At 33.6% G+C, this 15,289-nt stretch overlaps 1 protein-coding gene across 2 annotated transcripts in view; it reads right to left on the bottom strand.

Moving 5' to 3' along the window:
• The window catches only part of LOC149426300 (dual 3',5'-cyclic-AMP and -GMP phosphodiesterase 11-like), a 488,751-nt gene extending 474,109 nt beyond the window's left edge, over window positions 1–14,642 (bottom strand). For both annotated transcript variants that reach the window (XM_089649566.1, XM_089649917.1), the window contains exon 1: window positions 14,026–14,642. In XM_089649566.1, coding sequence (XP_089505692.1) covers window positions 14,026–14,038 — 13 coding nt within the window. In that variant the 5' untranslated portion in view covers window positions 14,039–14,642. The remainder of the gene's footprint in view (window positions 1–14,025) is intronic.
• Between the last annotated feature and the right edge of the window lie 647 nt (window positions 14,643–15,289).

Genomic DNA, 15,289 nt, shown 5'->3' with positions numbered 1-15,289 from the left:
GACTTGCAGTGCTTAAATATGTGTTACAACCGTCAATGTCTATAAGTTGAATCAATATCGTTTAGTTTGTCACAATTAAAGATAGTTATAACAAAGTTGACTTAAATAATAGATTATTACATATTGATTAATTGTACCCGTGTTTATGAATAAAAGGAGGGTAATTGTGCGATGAGATTAGAAGTCGGTTTAATTAAAAGGTGTTAATTTTACTCCAACTGGTGGTAATTCTTTACCTACAACTGTTACTGTATCTAATAAAGTTTAAAGTTAGATTATATATACAACATCATCAGGAGAGTAAAAATCTATATATAAAGGTAGATTATTACAATATAGCGCCCCTGAGGTGATATCTCACAAAAGCGGCGCTATGCAAATTGTCCAATAAATAAATAAATATAATGTTTACATTTTATTGTGTATACACCGAAGTCAAAAATTAAATATAGATTGCAATTGGGAAAGAAGAAGTGGAAGGAGGGAGGGGGGAGGGGTAAGAGTAGGCTGGGTTTATAATAATTAGGAATTACAATATCGTTAGACGGGAAAGACCAGTTGAGTGGGAAAATATTTAAAAGAGAGTTTATAAAAAAATTCTTGTTAATTATATCTGCTTTTATATTAACATGTTTCCTCGTTTCCAAAATTTATATATTATTTATAGTGAAGTATTTTAAGACCTGAAAAAAACAAATAGCATACAACCTTAAAACAATATATCCATAAGACAAATAGCATTTAATAACGGTTATTCTAATAAATTGATAGTTGAAATACTAAATAAAAAAATTAAACATATTCTCTTCAAACGGTCTTTCTAAAGATAGAAATAAACAATGGCGTAGAATTCTGTTTGTGGATAACGATACTTCTAAAATTATATATAAAAACAATCCTGATACTATTCAACTGGCGTTTTACACTAATAACAATGAAGAAATATATTCTTAATAAGAATGACAGTTGAACAAAAAAATCAGGAGTTTAAAAACTCAACTGGGATGATTGTAATTTCTTTTACAAAGGTAGAACCAATAGAAATTTTGAAGTCAGAACTAAAGAATATCGCACGGCTCTAAATGGAAATAGTGAATCTGAGTTTGCAAATCATCTTTTGAATAATGATCACACTTTCGATAAAAAATTCAGGTCTTAAAATACTTCACTCAGGATATAAAGCATCGCAAATAAATAATTTTGAAATTAGAAAACATGTCAATATAAAATCAGATATAATTAATAAACAAAAAAAATATAAATAATAATGAAAAATGCCATTACAAAGTGATAAACTTCCAGAAGAAATCTGCTTGTAAATCGTAAGTACTCAAATATTGTGAGCTGCATATTTAAATATTCGCGCCATTCATTTGGTTCGTTTTTAGACCGCCAGAGGTGCGCTCTGTCGGCGATCTAATCTAAAGCCGTGCGTATCGGCCATTGAAGGATCGCGTGATTTTTTTATAAACGTCAAACATAATTACGTAACTGTGGATAATTTTCACTGTAATGTAATTAATCCAATGGATTATGAACTTTCTAAAATATATTTTCTTTGATATTATCCAAAAATTATATGAGGAGAAACGATGCTTTTGAAGAAATCTCGTATTATTATGAGGCGATCCTATTTTAGTATGAAATCGTGTCATTTTCAAGTTGGCGGAATTTAACCGAAACAGACAATTTAAATTTGACCAATCAGAGGGCCTACACCGTCCAGACGCTGAAGTATTAATACTATCAGATAGTAAATTAGTGCATTAAACAATTTGAGTTGTTATAAGATAAAAAGTTATAGTTTTGACTGCTGTTTTTACAAATTATGATGATTTTTAAAGTTTAAGCGAAAATCAAATTCACGTTTCGAAAATAAATCGAAAGTTATGCTACCCTAACTCCAACATGCCTGAACAGACTATGCAATAATTACAATAGCGTATAATCCAAGGTGTATATTTTCATAATATTATTTTAAGAGGTCCATAAAAGAATATTTCTCTGATGGTTTGTGAATAATGTTATGTCTCTATTGTTTATATTTCTATTATGTTTTGATTTATATTTACAACCTCTCTCCATGGCTATAAATGTATTGATAAATGTTTTGTTTTGTACATTTTTCGTTTTATATAATCTTTTGTGTTGTACAAATTTTAGAATTCATATACCTTTCTTACAAATTTAATTTACTTGTAACTTACTTATTCCTTATTATGCTGTCTCAGTAGAGGTACCTAAAGTCACAAGGAGGAAATCCATAATTGGTTTTATTTTGGTTATATAATACTCATGTACAAACTGAAATAAATGTTAACCGTCGATTTCCAGAAAATTAATAGGTAAATAAAATAAAATAAATGTTTTTTAAGTCAATAACATTATTAGTATATTAAAGTATAAGTGGATAAACAGGTCTTGAAAACACGCGCGATTTTTCGAGCACGACGGCGTAGCCGAGTGCTCGAAATAAAGCAAGTGTTTTAAAGACCAGTTATCCACGAATACTTTACGCTATTTTTTTTATTGGTACACTTTGAAAACATAAATATTGATATTATTATTAAAAATTTGGAAATAAGAACTATTAATGAATTCGTGATGTGACATCACAATATCTTGTTGTCATGGAAATGAAAAACACAAACATTAATTTGCAATCTGTCATGTCAGATTTATAGTTAAAAGTTGACATTTAGACTTCACATTTTGTTGATTTGTTGATGTTGCCATGGTAACTTTAAAAAACGCGCGTTCCATAAAGTGCGATTTAAACACGCTAGAGCGTACTTTGAATGAGTAAAAAAGGGCACCAATAAAAAAAAAATATTATGGACTCTTTAAATTTTATTCTTATTTATTTTATTTCATTAGATTTTATACTAACTTATGTAATCATGGTTTTCATAATACTAATTTAAATACTAAAAGATGGTATTTAAATATCTCAATTGTGGACTGACGTAAATTACTAAGTGTATTTTCTATCGGATTTGATACATTGTTACTTATATTTGGAGTTTGCTGACTTTTGATTTAATATTATCAGTATTTCTCCTTTATTCACGTGGATCATTTACAAGAGCGAATAAGGCGTAGATATTTTTTTAATAATTATTTTGAGCGTATGTTTTCCATTAAACCTTTCCTGAAAATCTCTGTAAACATTAAGTACATCCTTTTAAATTAAAATCTTTAACTCTTTTACTAGCAAACTCATTTTATAATACGAAATGGGGTAATCTCTACTCAATGAACACCGGAAGATTTTAAATAATATTTTTTTCTGTTCCGGTTAAAATTGAAATTTTATTAAAATAATTTTAAATTATTACTTCTTAATAAGCAACATCAATCGACAGCAGTTTATCAATGGGTTACAAAAAGTAGGTACGGACAGAACTAAGAATTCATGCAAATTAAAGATGGAAATCGTTATTATCTCTTAAATGATGACGTTCTTAATCGGTGTAACGCGTTTGACCCTAACAAAGCTAGTCAGTATAATGCATTATTTAGGTCATGAGTATGAGTATTTGAGTATTCGGTAGTGTGTAGTGTGTAGTTGGCTGATGTATAATAAGGTCGTGTGGTGTGTGGTTTTTGACGAGTGTTGTGTAGGTGTCAGGGATGGATATTGCGGAGAAACATACAAATAATGAAGTGCCATCACGTTCCTTCCAAACTTATCTTCTCGGCTAAACAGCCTGGAGTTGCGAAAGTAATCGTCATTTATTACGAAGCTCTTATTTGTTTTGTGCTTATCCTTGCTTTTTTATCTTTATCAAGGACATAGAGTACGCCTTCAGAGAGAAAATTCTTTGAACCACCCAGATTTTTCTCAACCTTTACAAACATACTTCAAACGTGTTTCAAATAAAAAATTCCCAAGAAAAATAGATAAGAAAACAGAACATTATTCATTTATTACTTTGTTGTTTTTTTTTTTGAAGAACTCAGTCTTTTTTTTACATCAAAGGTATTTCACATTCCCGTGACAACGACAAAGTGTCAAACAGCTGTCATGCATAATATGTTTTCCTGTCACAAATTAAAAAATCTCGTAATTATTAAAAGTTACAATACGAATTTAATAAATCTTTTAAAAAAGGCGAAATTTTAGAATTGGCAAAAAATGTTTCCAACGTTTTCCAGATTTCGATCAAGGTTGCGAAGTGAAGCCGTGGAAGTTTGTTGATGGTTTGTTAATAACATCGTCCCGTTATGTTTGGTTTACGTCCCGCCGTGATGCTGTGGAAAGACCATTTACCAAAACGTGCTGTACGCTTTCGTGGAAGCTAATTTATTGGGCAATAACTCACCGAGCTTTTCAGATTGTGGCGCGCTTTCTAGAATTATTTGTGTGAATAATTTCCAGATATTTTTTTCTTATTTCACGCGTCAGTAGTCGCACATACATACATACATATCAATCATAATAAAAAAATGTAAGACAATTTTTGTGCTTAACTCACTATTTTTTCCGTGAAATGCACGTAGGTAGGTTTTTTTGTAATACACGACCAACCACCATTTTTCTGTAAAATCACGACCTACCACCATTTTTATGTAAAATGCACGACCTACCACCATTTTTCTGTGAGATTCACTACCTATCACCATTTTTCTGTAAGATGCACGACCTACCACCATTTTTCTGTAAGATGCACGACCTACCACCATTTTTCTGTAAAATGCACGACCTACCACCATTTTTCAGTGAGATTCGTGACCTACCACCATTTTTCTGAGATATGCACGACATAACACCATTTTTCTGTAAGATTCACGACCTACCATAATTTTTCTGTGAAATGCACGACCTACCGCATTTTTTTCTCCACGATAAATATATTTTACTCAGTGGTGCCAAAGTTCCTGTTTGATTTTTTTTTTAACTTTGTGACAAGATGTTATTTAAGCATAAATTTTTTTTTTAAATATTTATGTCTTGTGGATTAAATGAATTTTGTGTCGAATTTCCTTCTGTTAATTGATAGGTTGGAAGTTGTTATTACAGTTGTGGGAAATGGTTGTAACTATAATAAGAATAAGATAAAATAACATGATGTTCCTCTATTTCATTTCATCCACTGTAGTGATTTTTACATAATAATTTGACTAAAGATTTTCACAGCCAATATGCTGATTTTTGTAATGGCAATAACATACTTCACTTCATACATGTTCCACTTACTACCCCCTTTCCTACTCCTATTCCCGCTTCTCCACTTGACCTGATGATGGACACAGTGAGGCTGTCCAACACGTCCAATGTTCAAGAAGCAAGAGAATACGCAGTTTGGCTCAGTATTTTAACATATTTACATATTTACACACCAAATAATATTTACATTCTTATTTGAACCTCACAAGTTGTTATCACTTTCTGATAGTAATAGATTTCTTGGTGATTATTGATTACGTATGCATCGTTGAAAATATTTATATTATCTCTGCCATAATATTTTTGGATTGAGATTTCAGCATTCAATATTCCACCTCCTAACTTTGGGGAAAGATGGAATTTTAAGCGGGGGTGGACGACTACTGCTGCTGTTGGAATGACGAAAACCTTGAAATGATATAACGCGAACATAACTCCAACAGTATAAACCTGCGCTAACTCATTTTAACCTTTATCGTACAGTTCAGATTAGATTTCTAATGTTCAGCTGCTCTAGTCAGAGTAAACTTCAAATCATAACTAATGAAAAAATAAGAAAAACCAATAATTTGATAAAACAATGTATTTTTTATGAAATTATAATCTCTCAGAAAATCAATCACCTCATTTTTTTGAGATACACTGAATCATTATTTTCACCCTTGTAACTATAATGAGACGAGAAGAAAGAAGAGAGACGAAAACCTAGAAAATAAGACAAAGCGCCATATTTTTATCAATTACATTTCAAGGTTTAAAGTTACTGTTATACAATGTTGTCCAAATATAATTAAGAAAATGACAAAGGGGTATTTCATTTCAAAAGATTGATAATTTTTCTTTCTCGCTCTTTTTATGTGACACCTCGCAAGAGCGGCTCTGTCTGTACATTGTACAGACAGGGGAACTACATCGCCACCAGGTTGGGCAGCTTTGTGAGACGGGTTAAGGTAGGGGCTGTAGTAAGTGATTTATTATTGCGGGTTTTAAAGAGGTCCGGATTATGGGAAGGACGAAAAACTCAATCTAACATACAAAACGGGATCAGGATAGATAAAAATTGAGCATAACTTTAAAGTTTAGTAAATCTTTTTTAGTCACCCTGAACATGCTAAATCCAAATAACACATACCTATTTAAACACAGGGTGGTCAGAAACCGTTGAACCGTTATTATGTTCCATAAGTAGCTATGTATTTTACGTAGAAACCCCATCATTGACAATAATCAGGGCATTACTCGGAATTATGCAATGAAGCCAAATGTTATTCAATAAAGCTAAAGTTATGAACAATTTAATCGCGTAATTAAAGCTTTTAAGCACCTACTTCAAAACATAATCAAAGCTGGTAGAATACATACTAATACCCAACGCGTTTTCCGTATCGCTGGACCAACCCACAGTCCGTAATACGTCCCTAGGCATGGACGAAAAACGTTAAGCCTATTTATTTTTATCTGATAGTTTTAATTGGCCATTATGCACATTGGTCAAAGTGGTATACACTATCCTGACATTAAAATGCCGGAAACAATCCTTAAATCTTTAGTATTGCGCAGTCCATGTCCAACATGGACTGCGGCATGCAGTCCAGAGTAAGGGATTCCTTTTACACGATTAAAGCATGAATCGAACAATTACAAAAGCTGAAAGTTACAAAGAATTATTATTATTATTATTACAAAGATTATAAACGTATACCTAACAAAAAATAAATACACGAGAAAAAACTATAGGTAGAGGAAAAGAATTTTTTTTTTTTACTTGTGTCTTTTTTGTAATTTAGAGCTTTTGATTGAGCTCTGTATTATAAACTGCCAACTGCCAAAACAGTTTGTCAGCAGGTTAATTTTACAATAATAATTATGAAACCAAGACATAAATATAAATAGAAATTACAACATAGATGATAGAGAATAATATTATAGGTGATTATGTACAATACAAAGATATAATATATGTATAGTTAATTTTTATTTTAGGAAAAAGTTAAGGTAGGCAAACAATTGACGGTACTTTTGAAGTCCATGAAACTTTTTTTATAATTGTGTTTGTCATAAATAAAAATAGCTTCAAATTATTAGCCAACACAAAAATACTCTCTAAATAAAAATAAAAATACGTGAAATTTTGGATGTAATTTTTCCTTCTGTTTGTAAGTATATAATTTTCCTTTTGCTATTTTCAACTACCACGAAAAAATAAATTATGTAAATCTACGTTGTACAGAATTCTCCAAAACGTATATTTTTTTTAGATTTTAAGACATATTTATTACACGAAATCTTACGTCACAGTATTTGGGTTATTCAATTTAATTGTTATCCATTTGATTCAATGTAAATTCGTCATCGCAGATGTCGAGGGAGCCAAGGCACAACATCATAAAGCTGAGAAAACAGCGGACAAAGATTTTTTGGTGACAAAAGTGTAACATTTTATTTGTTGTAACTTTTTTGAACAGTGAAACTTCGAACATAGATACTTTGCAATGTTATCTTTTCATTATTTTGGTTGAATAAGTACAAAATATAGAATTTTTGAAATGATGTTTGTTAATACAGATGTCAAGGATAGTACACTGGTTTGATAGTAAAAATAATAAATGATAGATAATACAATGTTTTATTCCATTCTTAGTTCACGTTTTTAATAAATCACTGAGCACGGGTGACTTTCCTGAATCACTAAAGTCAGCTGTAGTTACACCAATACTGAAAAATTCACAACTAGACGGTGACAACTTATATAATTATCGACCCGTTTCAAACTTACCTTTCATTTCAAAAATCCTGGAAAAAATTGCTGCTGCACAAATAACCAGTCACTTGAATTCAATTAAATTATTCGCAAATCGTCAATCTGCGTACAGAAAGTTCCACTCAACTGAAACCGGACTACTTCGTATGCTATCAGACATAATTCTTCTTAAAACATTAATTTCTAAGACTTAAATCCGTAGAGTCAGGAAAGTTATCACTTATCTCACTCCTAGACATGAGTGCAGCGTTTGACACGATTGATCATGAATTCCTCATTAGGAGATTAGAAGAAACATTTGGTTTGCATTCCGACATCAAAAATTGGCTGGTATCCTATCTATGCAATCGCTTACAAGCCGTGAGGGTTGGAAATAAATTATCTAACTTTGCAACACTTTCTTCAGGGGTACCCCAGGGATCCGTTTTGGGTCCACTTCTCTTCATCCTTTTTACAAATGATGTCGCTAAAATAATCGAGTCATTTGGTCTCTTGTCTCACTGCTACGCTGATGATCAGCAAGTTTATGTTTACTGCGCTCCAAACGAAATCAATAGTCTCAAGATCCGTAAAACTGAATGTCTAGAATCAATAACTCGTTGGATGTCTTCAAACAAGCTGAAGCTGAATCCAGCTAAAACTGAATTTCCCTGAGTGGCCACAAACAAACGTCAACATTTCACAGACGATTCACCTATTTCTATTTCCGGCAGCGATATCATCCCAAAAACAACAGTCAAACTGCTCGGTGTCAGTTTATATTCAGACTTTTCGTTTGAAAGTCAAATAAATAGGACTCTAAGCACCGGTTTTTTCACCTAAGACAACTCAAGTCCTACAGAAACCTTCCTAAAGAAGCAACAAATCTACTTAACGACTATCACGTAGCTCACGTCTCGATTACTGCAACGGAATTTATGCCAGCCTACCAAAATATCAAATTGACAAACTTAAATCAGTGTTTAATGCAGTAGCACGGCTCTCAACCGTGGTTTCAAAATATTCGCACATTTCAGAACACCTTCGTAACCTTCACTGGCTCAAGTGCCCTGAAAGAATCCAGTACAAATTGTGCTGTATGGTGTTTCAATCCATCAATGAAATGGCCCCACCCTTCATCTCTGAACAATGCGTCCCGTAAAACACTGGTCTGAGGCAGTCAATTCTTAGATCAGCAACTTCATCAGCTATAGGGATACTGATGGAACCTAAGCGCAAGCCAAATACTAAGTTTGGTGATCGCGCTTTCGGAGTATCTGGGCCGAAGGCTTGGAATAAACTCCTTCCGGAACTAAGATCCATAACAAGTCCAACGGAATTCAGGTATAAGCTAAAACCTTATCTTTTTAAGCTGTCATACCTTAAAATTAAATAAACCATTCCTAAGTGAAAGTCCAGTAATATCCAATTTTCCAATTATGTCCTAAATTCTGTATCTAAATTTCGCTAATAAAGAATTAGTTAATGTTAAATAAATGTTAATCTCAAGTGACCTACCAGGTAAGTATTGTACTGTACATTATCTCCATATTTATGTAGTTAGTAATAACATAAATCATTCTAAAAATGTATTATATATTTGTACAGCGCCCTTGAGGTGATTTTGCACAAAAACGGCGCTATACAAATCATCCAAATATTCTTATTATTTACAGTCAAAAGAGTCAGGACCATCTTTAATGGTTTTTAAATGCTTTTGTGTACTCAACTCATTTCCGCCAGAATTGTGGCTTGGCTCCCTTGACATCTACGGCGACGAATAATTGTACTTTTTTCCGCAATAGCGGGATTCCCCACATTCAGTCATACTTTGAAATATTTTTTGTAGAACTTTTGTAGCGCATAAATATGACTTTACGCACCTTCTCTTTGCACTCTGGCCCGGTATATCGGTTGATTTAAAGCTAGGCTTGGTTATAATGTCAAGCTTAGCGCGGCTTGGAACATAATCCGTAAATAGGTCGGAAGCCTAGATATTAGTAATATTACACGTATTGTTTTTGATTTTAATAGAGGAATGTTCATAATTTTTGTATGTAAAACAAAATTACTGTCTACGTGGGCGGTACATCTGTTATCTCTACTGTCATCGGGAGATCGAGAGCTTTCAAAATGTACCTAAATTTGTTTAGGGGGGATTAATTTACGAGTTGATTTTTCGATAAAGTTCTCCACTTCATTTGAATTTTTAATAGTGTTTTTTGCTGGAGTCAATGCACTATTCATGAAAATATGACGAACAAACCGCTGAAAATACTATCAGAACGTTGAACGAAACCCATATTTTAATAAATCACCAGACTGTTTGTCTATTTTAGATTGATTATCAATTAATAACATCAACATCCCCCATACTCGATGAATACAATAGTCCATACTCATAAAATTATGTAATTTACGTATATTTCGATGAGATGGAAGTACGTATTTGATCACGTAAACGTCATATTTGGCGTTTGTTACTGCTAGCGCCTTGGTGTCTAAAAAGGGAAATATTCTGCGACTTACCAAGGCTTAAGCGGCTGATTTAGCCCGCTTAAGCCGCATTCAATGAGCGATGGGGGGAGGTTGATTTAATTAATTGATAATCAAATAGTCTGGTAAAATATAATACGAGGAATTTTTCAACGTCAGGACAGTGTTTTCAGCGGTTTGTTTGTCATAATTTCATGAATATTGTATTGACTATAGCAAAACAAATGCCAATTAAAAATTAGTATCCTCGCGTATACCAAGCTGATTGAAGTGGGGAACTTTATCAAAAAGTCAACTCGTAAATTAGCCCGCCAAAAACATTTGACATTTTCTCGATGACTTAAGAGCATAGATATACCACTCACGCAGCATAGAAAATAAATAACTTTCCTCTAATAAAATTATAGAAAATACGTGTAATATTGCTTATATCTAAGCTTGCGACCAATATGCGGATTATGATCCAAGCCGCGCTAAGCGTTACATTCCAACCGAGCCTAGATTTAAATTAACCGATATACCGGGCCATCGTGTTGTTCTTGTTCTTAAGGCCCCGTAATAAGCGTTCAAAGACGGTTTGAAAGACGGAGATATATAAATACGAATGTTAGAGGGAGCGAAAACGATAATAATTACGCAAAAATGGTGAAAATATTTCGAAAAATCTCTCGACGAATGATTTAGTTGCATTTAAATATGCACTGTGATTTTTTTATGCCTATAAGATATTAAATAACAGATCAAAGGGGTTTTTAATAATTTTCTGATCTTACTTTACGATTTTTTTTCTGTCGGGGGTATTTTATATAATTGACGTTTCGACATAACAAATGCCTAGATATTATCTTCAAAACTAACATATATTTCTTTAGAATCTAAATACTTAAAGGGTTAATGAGACATTTGTTATAAATCGGTAGAAATTGGGTATGCGGGGTATTAATAATAATAATAATAATTGGATGACTTGTATAGCGCCGTTTTTGTGCAAAATCACCTCAAGGGCGCTGTACCTAACCTAAAACATCTACGATTACTTTTATATTACCCAAATTACATCATTGGCGGGCAGAGTCCCCAGTCTTTTACCATTATTATCCATTGGGTTTTAGTTTTTGCATTTCGATTACGCTTCTATCTCTCTTTGCTGTCGATTTTTTTCAACTAAACACGTTTTTTTATACAAGCTAATAGGTATATTCTCCTACTCATTGTGGGGGACATTTTGTATGTAAGTAAATAAATAAAATTATTTTTTTCCAAAATCACAATCAGGAATAGAAGATGTGACTGCACGCCACTGTTTTCATTACATTTCAAGGGCTGGTGATTAATATACATCAATGTCTTAATTTGACAACCAAATAAACACAGCAAGGCGGGATATGTGGCTTAACATATTTATTATTAGATAGGATTTGGTTTACTAGATGTTTTATGTGACGTCACACAAGATTACCTCTTGAAGTCACTGTTACAGTTACATCTTCAATAATAACCTTGAATGATGGGAAGGAAATGGACGAAGGGGGAGGTAGATGGGACGAGTACATTGGGATTGACTCTCCCATAATCTGTAATATAAGAGTTTTATTGATCCTACAGATTTTTAGCTTTTTCCGGTCTATCATGAGACTCGTATATACCTAATATACGTATTGTAGTTACATAAAATATTTGTTAAAATTTGAATATAACCTGACCTAAATTCTATCCAATCCTAAGCCAGTATTATCTAACATAAATTTTAATTCAAGATGGAATCAACGAATAATTTAGATAGGCGTAAGTAAAGATTTACAAAATCTGTTTTTCCCATATGTTATTTCAATAGATCTTACTAAGTTATGATAAAATATGCAATCCTTTGTAGGTACTGAGTTCATGCTAGTTCAAAAACCACTTTAATTTCAATATGAAGTGCTTTTCATCGTTCATTGCATTGCATTACCATTAGAGCACTCCGCTGGCGGCCTTGGGTGGCGTACTAGATATTTGTAATTCGGAATTAGTAATTAAATCATTTCAAATCAGTTTTCATTATTATTACTATCGGCGTGCACTATAATTATCTTAGACGAATTGTTACTTCATGCAATTACATACATATAAGCAAGTAACCCGTAGATTAGATGTTAATCGTACATCATACCATCGTGAAAAGACGCGTAATCAATGTGGTAACAGGCAACATGAAATAATTTTATTAAATATATTCCTCGTTCATACAAAATACAGTTAACCTTTCAATAGAAATTGAATCAAAACTTCCGATCAATTCAATCCAGTTCAGGTGAAACAAGATGCGTCTAAAATGTACTATTCATTTATTTAAAGCCGAAAATACATTCATTTCATTTATCCAACTGGGAAATATATCATGGCAATGAATTATAACTTTTCTGTAGAGGAGCATTACTGAAGTCTCCATTTCTCCAATATTTACAAAAAAAAAGTGGGTGTGTCAAGCCTACGCAAGACAGAAGTGAAACTTCTAGTTTCAGCTGATGCTTGGCGTGGCGCAGTTCGCTGGTGTCTGAGAGAGAGGAAAGAAGAGAAGAGAGAGAACGTTCGTGAGCGGCTCCCCCACCTCAACAAGGTTTCACTTCAAAAATGCCACAGCCGAGAATCGAACCTCGCTTAACTGATTGAAAGCCAACCACGCTGAGCACCAACTGTAAGCAAAGCCGCATAAATTGATTATATTATGTAGGTTCTGAAAATATGAGAGCTTGTTATGTTTTATAATGTTACCTACATCACACCCAAAATATAATATATTTTTAAAAATAATGTACAATGTACAGAAATAGAATCCCACACAAGATCGCGTAGTGCGCTCTAGCGAACGGATATTTTATCAGAGGGAGATAGTTTTAATTTTTTTTTCTGTAAATTATTACATATTATCAAAATAAATAAATTAATTAAATAAATGTAATACAATTATCATAATATACGGATTAGATAATAATTTTAATCCAACACAATAACGCAAAGCGCGCTCTAGCGGAGTAATGTTTTATCACAGTGAGATAAGTGTTTTTATTATTTTGCAATATTATTTTCTTTTAAAAAATGTTCTGACCTACTAAAAAATAAGATATTGAATGAAAAAGGCGTTAAAAACAAAAAAATAATGTGCGATGGCCGAGAATCGAACTCGGATCAACTGCTTGGAAGTCAACTATGCTGACCATTACACCACCAACGCCAGTTGTCGAGATGAGCTAAGAAGCATTTATATGTTACTTCAAAACTTTGACTAGATCAAATGAACTTTAATCGGTGGTGGGGGTACCCGCATTTTCGTTTCGGTCATGAGTCGGTTTTACTCCGGTCCTAGAAATTGCATGACGCGCGTAAAGAAGTTTCACTTCAAAAATTGGATCATTTATATTTACCAAAAAATGCATGTATTAAACTGTCATCGCAAGTGTTTACCGAGATAATTTGCTTGGAAACATTACGACACTTAAATAAACACGGAGTTAGAATCAACAAACTATCATGAAAATGATAACATCAATATTGAACGTGATGATTTGGCTATTTAGCACATTTTCATATATTTCATTACAATCATGTTAAACGATATAAAAATGGAGTAGCTACTTACGAGATGTAAACATAGCCGCGTACTTTGACCACTGAAGGGAAAAAAACACTCGCAAAACTTAGCAAAGAATTCCTTCTCAGTTGCCGAACACCTCAAACAGGTGGCCGCGGCCTTATACAATACATTCAAGAACAGCTACACAAAAGCGCAAAGAATTGTTTTTGCACTATCACCAACTATATTACTAAGCGAACAAATACAAAGCATTCACTGATTTTGAAACACTAAAGTTTTATTATTATTTTATAATTAAAATTTAATATGATTGATTTTTAGTTACTAGTATGTTAATTCAAACTGTGCTTATGATATAATGACATAACGCTGACTTATCTTGACACTCGGCGCGGTTGCAATGGGTTGGACGCTTAGTCCGACGTGTTTTCAAAACAAAGCAGATTTTGAAATATTCGTGACGGAGCGCGGATACGCGGCGAATGGCGTCCGGCGCGTGTCGCTGCCAAAGAGGTTTTTCTGCGACTGATTCAGAACAGAACAGAATTCAGATTCGGCGCCCGCCGCTCGCGCTCTCCGCTCGGTGCTCTGTCACAGCACAGCACGGCACAGGCTCGCTACCTCGGTATCGTGCGTCCTCCGTCCTCCGTCCTCCGTCCTCCGTCCTCTGAGCTGATTAGACGAGGCGCGAGACACGAGACCCAGGCGGCAGGCGCCCAGACTCGCCGCGCCAGTCACTGGGCCTGCTGCCTGCAACTTGCACTCTCCGTATGCATAATATCTGTATCTCTACGGAGACAGAGTCGACCAGACGATTCAAACATTTCTTGCAGAATGGGCATACGATATTATCAATACAACGCGTGAAGCCATTTGATTTATAACGCCGGACACTGCGCTATGTTTACGCCTAATTGCCCTTATCTCAAACAAGATGGTTATTTATTTTTTAAATTATGTGATTTTAATTACTCAGAAAAAATCTGTATATTTCGCATTAAAAACTATCCGAGGGTGATTTATAACGTCGCAATAAATGCACAGCGTTTTCTAGATACCTAGATCAATTTCTACCATAAATGTGGTAAGGGTTTGCAATCCCGCAAGCCCGTGGGATTTCTGCAATTTCTAATCCCGCGGATTTGCTGGAATTTATCATTATTTGCGGGATTGCGGGACTGAAAAATACTTAATTTACTCCAAAAACATAGGTACTGTTTTGATTTGCTCGTACTTGCAAGTTGCGAACCACTTGATATGCGAGCACCAGAAGGCCCGAAAGTAAGTAATGACGGTTCACTTATAACAG

Source organism: Hesperophylax consimilis, chromosome 1 (genome assembly GCF_061612785.1).
Source record: "Hesperophylax consimilis isolate HC1 chromosome 1, BYU_Hcon_1.0, whole genome shotgun sequence".
Taxonomy (NCBI): Eukaryota; Metazoa; Arthropoda; class Insecta; order Trichoptera; family Limnephilidae; genus Hesperophylax; species Hesperophylax consimilis.
Note: the sequence above shows the minus strand (reverse complement) of the source record. Positions and strands in the feature narration are given on the sequence as shown.